The sequence below is a fragment of the Vespa mandarinia genome, chromosome 5 (genome assembly GCF_050613455.1).
Source record: "Vespa mandarinia isolate Hongniang chromosome 5, ASM5061345v1, whole genome shotgun sequence".
NCBI classification, from domain to species: Eukaryota; Metazoa; Arthropoda; class Insecta; order Hymenoptera; family Vespidae; genus Vespa; species Vespa mandarinia.
This window is the reverse complement of record NC_140814.1, coordinates 4,917,501-4,922,500: the sequence shown is the minus strand read 5'-3', so window position 1 is coordinate 4,922,500 and position 5,000 is coordinate 4,917,501. Positions and strand designations below refer to the sequence as shown.

Below are 5,000 nucleotides of genomic sequence, written 5' to 3'. Positions count from 1 at the left end.
ATTGATTTCACACTAAAATTACGCTCGACGACACACCAAAGACATCTAATTATGCAAACTGTGAACTCGAACCGATCGCGGTTAACGTCGGGTGTAAAAGCAAATTAGCGTGGTCGACCGAACCGCAAAGTGCGAAACGCTCATAGATTATATATGTCGTAGATAAAGTGGATACTTCGATTCGTTCTCAAGTTGATCGTCAGATTTGTCGTCGTGTAATTCACCTTTCGAAAGTTCATCGATATATTCAAACTTATGTAGGAGCTTTCGTGAAAGAAATTCTTTAGGATTAATTACAAAGTATTAAAATTAAAATGATAAAATAAATTCGTAAGAAGATTAAAAGAATATTGTTAACGAGTTAATGATAAAATTCTTTAATTCAATGATTTTATTAAATTTTATTTCATTGATGAAAATCGTAAATCAAAAATTTATAAAATTACATGTCATTTTATAAATATGTTTAAGTTGATTAAAAGATACGAAAAAAATAAGAGAGAGAGAGAGAGAGAGAGAGAGAGAGTGAATTTATTTCAATTAACACATCGAATGGATATATTTAATTAGCTATTTGACGGTACATTAACCAGAACATTGGCTTTCATATGTTAAATACGAATGAATAACCTTCTTGTGCCTTTTGCTAAAGCTAATATGGTTGGTCTTTATGTTACTAAAACTGGGCCATGTGAAAATAAAGTATCTTTTTGACAGGCATATTACATAAACGAGTTATCACACCCAAATGATATATAGACTATATATTCAGGCTTTAAGCTCGACGATCATCCGTTAATCGCATACAATGACTCTATGTGTCCATCTTAGGCTCCCTTAGAACAGTTTGCTATGGTTAAAGATCCTCCGTTTTAATCTTTAATCTATAACCACATCGTTCTGTATTACTAAAGGATAAATGTTTCGTTTTAATAAACGATCCAACTAATTTATCATGTTAAAACAAACGAAATAGTAAACAAACTGGTTGTTAACGTATTTGTCTATATTTATTCTTTTTAAGAGAAATATTTTTATAATAGAAAGAAAATTAATCGTAAGAATGTAAAAGTTTCATCGAAAGGATTTTTCAAAGGGTAAATATTTTCTTTGCAAAAGATGTGTTTCAAAAGAAAAAAAAAAAAAAAAAAAAAAGAAAAAAGAAGAGAAGAAAAAAAAAAAAAAAAGGAAAAAATGTAAACCCGAAGGGTTTGAAAAGTGACATATGTCGTAAGCTTTAATGAAATTTCCGAAGTTTCGATGATCGACCGTTACTCGTTGTAAAGCGCGATTTCAATTAACCACGCCTACCGGAACACAGCGATTCTACATGGTCTACTACCACTACCACCACAAAGTGCACTTCACCGAGGTGTACATGGCCGAGCTTTGTTTATCGCGAAAGGACGGTAATAATTTCACGATTCGCCCCTGTCGTCATACAATTTAGTAGTGGTGGCGCAAAATCCACCGCTTATCTCACGTACCTATACACCAAACACGAAGAATCCTAGCTGACTTTTAGATCGTTTTGCGGGATCTCATAAACAACCTACCAACACTAACACTTTCCTATAGGTAACTGCGGAACTAATCAAAATTTGATATAATGAAAGTACTTCGAAATTTCAATGGATATACAAATCGTAATGATTTTGACCGTATCCATTATAATCGTAACTTTCAATATTTTTCGTATAAAGAAATCAAATTGTATATTAGATTTAGATAAAAGTATTATTTTATTAAAATTTAAATTGTACGTAATAATTTTCTTCCATTTAAGAACTATCTCGATGATGAATGGACTTAATATAAAGTTTGTATTTATTAATTAAATAATTTTAAATGAGATTATTTTTATTTTATTTATTATTAATTTTTTCGTTTATTATTAATTACTTTTGTTTATCTTATAGAAAAACGTTGTTTACTTGTTAAGAGCTTATGAATATTTTGTTACATATTAGTATAATAAATAATTTTCTCGTTTTCAGTTACATCTTGCATAAGATCGAATAGACAATATAGAGCATATAATCTTGTGTGTTTGATAACCAGTAGACCAGACTTATAATAAAATCATCTTCAACAGCCATTTTCTATCAGCTTCAAACTATTACCTTAAGCCAATGATTATAGTTTATGCATTAGAGAGAGAGAGAGAGAGAGAGAGAGAGAGACGAGTGACCAGTGTATTATTAGAGATATAATAATTCACAGGATCTTATGATTATAAATTATAAATTTGCTCTGCTCTCTCTCTCTCTCTCTCTCTCTCTCTCTCTCTCTCTCTTTTTAATTTAAGTAACAACGAATCAATGATTAATGACCAATTATCGATGTGAAACAATTTATTTTATTAATATCTATTTTCTTGAGGAAAAAAAAGCAAAAAAAAAAAAAGAAACAAAGAAAGAAAAAATCACATCGGTATATAAAATCATTTATTTTAAAATCAACGAATCATTCCGCACATTATTAACAGCCCAAAATTTATGTTTCAGAAAATGGATGGGAATAAGGACGGTGTTGTGACACTGTCCGAATTTCTGGAAGCTTGTCAAGCCGATCCGGATATTTCAACGAGTATGGCGGCTTTAGACACGGCCTTCTGACACTCGGCACGACCACGATACACACCATGGACCTGAAGGGATCAGAGTCCTTTGGCTGAAGATCGACCGTTTGGCATTGTACGTTACTTCCTGAAATAGAGGAAGCACCTTTCACGAGGAGACTCGAATCTCCGTGTCCCAAAAAAAAAAAAAAAAATGGGTTGGACGTTTGCTATTAGCACGTCGTATTGGAATTGATCGTTTCAAGAAAGAAATGTGTAGGAGACAAATAGAACAAGATAATAAGAAAGTTACGTCTTATATAACGATAGAAGAACGGCCAAAAGATTTTCAGGGAATTTTCAAAGGAAAACGTTAAGACATTTTCTTCGCTAACAAAATAAAAGGGGATAGAATTGGGTATCTTTTCTTTGAGATCCTACGAGAAAGAAAGGTAGAAAGGAAGAGAGAAAAGAAAAATCACTTTCGATAGTTGTTGTTGAAAAAAAAAAAAAAAAAGGAAAAAAAAAAAAATAAGAAATGAACAATGGAAGGAGATATTTTGGAATTCACTTCGACGATATTTTAACGATATATCTTAAACGTGTTACATGTAAAGTCCGTTTGTTAAAAGCGAACGTAAAGAAAAAAAAAAAAAATAAAAAAATAAAAAAATAAAAAAAAAATAAAAAAAAAAAAATAAAAAAAATTCATTTGTTGTAAAAAAGAAAGAGAGAGGGAGAGAGAGAAAGAGAGAGAGAACAATTTAAAGATAAGAGGCCGATGTATAATATAAATTTTCTTTTCTTTTCTTTTCTTTTTTTTCTTTCCTCTCTAGTTTTTCGTTCCTTTTTCTTTCTTTTTTTTTTTTCTCCTTTTCTTTAAGAACTTTGAATCGTACAAAAGAGGAGTTTCGCAAAGAGAATTTTAGTAAGGATGCCAAAAGATTATCAATGTGTATGTAAAGATATTTTTGGTCGTCTTAGAAGGAATTATAAGTGACGAGTAAAGGATTAGAACGAATATCGAGAAACGTTCGTTTATTGATCGACAATGGACAATACGAACGTGTTGATGTATAAGATTGATGAATTTTTTAAACGAATTTACAAGAGCGCTCAATAATTTATCCCGTTTAAAATGGCATCTCTACACTGAGAGAAAAACGTGTTACGTGTTGCGTTATGTAAAAGAAAAAAAAAAAAAAAAAAAAGAAAAGAAAAAAAAGAAAAAGGAAAAAGGAAAAAAAAATACAAAAAATATAAAAAATACAACAAAAAAATAAAAAAGTCAACGAGAGAATCACGCATATAGAACTGACATTTTATAGTTCTTTAAAAAATCGTACTTATCATCGCGATAGCAGAGAACAAGTGGACACGAGAGACCAAGTTAAGTATAGGCGGCATTAATTTTAACGGACGCGCATTTATTATAATACGATATTGTACTGACTGAGTTCCACTGTAAAATGAAATTTGTAATTTCTAGTCACCGTGACCAAAGTACTTAAACAGGACAGCTTACGACATGAAATAGGAAACAAATGCAAACATAAAAAGTGAAAGAAACTAAACCAAAAGAAAAAAGAGAGAAAAAAAAAGAAAACCAAAAAGTAGAAAAAGAAGAAGAAGAAGAAGAAGAAGAAGAAGAAGAAGAAGAAGAAGAAGAACAAGAAGAAGAAGAAGAAGTGACATCGTTATTATATAATCGATGTTTCTGTCAGTGTAGACATCGCGAATAATCGTCTCTTTTATTTATTTTTTTTTTTCTTTTTTATTTATTTATTTATTTATTCATTCATTCATTCATTCATTCATTCATTCATTTATTTATCTTCTTTCTATTATTTTTTGTTTTCTTTTTTCTACGCGTATTGACGAATATAAACGATTCCTTTTATTTTACAATTAAATCGCGACGCATCGACGCAATGGCCGCGTCTTTAACCAACGTCTTTGCGCTCCCTATTGATTATTTTCGAAGCCAGACCACGAAAGGTAGGTGCGACGAGTAGACGAAAGTCACTCGAGAGACGAGCGATTTTTTCGAATTTGTATCGTAAAGTGAAGCGTAATGTCGTAAACGTGTGTATATATATATGTACACATACACACATACACACACATACACACATATTAAACACACATATATATATATATATGCACACACACATATATATATACACATCGCTGGTAGCATTTTCAGTAGGTCAAGTCAAAACGGGTAGAAGTAGACCTCGTACGATTTTTAACGACAGTTGTGCAGTTTCGCCTACAGATTAAACGTGCGAGAGTTAGAGAAAGAAAAAAAGAGAGAGAGAGAGAGAGAGAGAGAGAATTAGAGAGAAAGAGAGAGAGAGAGAGAGAGAGAGAGAAATAGGAAGAGTGTGTGCGCGTGTGAAAGAGTGTGAAAACGGCAAAATAAAAAAAGAAAAGTAAG

General features: G+C 31.3%; 1 protein-coding gene across 1 annotated transcript in view; it reads left to right on the top strand.

Moving 5' to 3' along the window:
* Positions 1 to 3,115, top strand: part of LOC118441845 (Kv channel-interacting protein 4) — a 29,911-nt gene extending 26,796 nt beyond the window's left edge. Inside the window, exon 8 of the mRNA XM_085657133.1 lies at positions 2,508 to 3,115. Within this exon, the coding sequence (XP_085513259.1) occupies positions 2,508 to 2,618 (111 nt within the window). The 3' untranslated portion in view covers positions 2,619 to 3,115. The remainder of the gene's footprint in view (positions 1 to 2,507) is intronic.
* Positions 3,116 to 5,000: the final 1,885 nt, after the last annotated feature.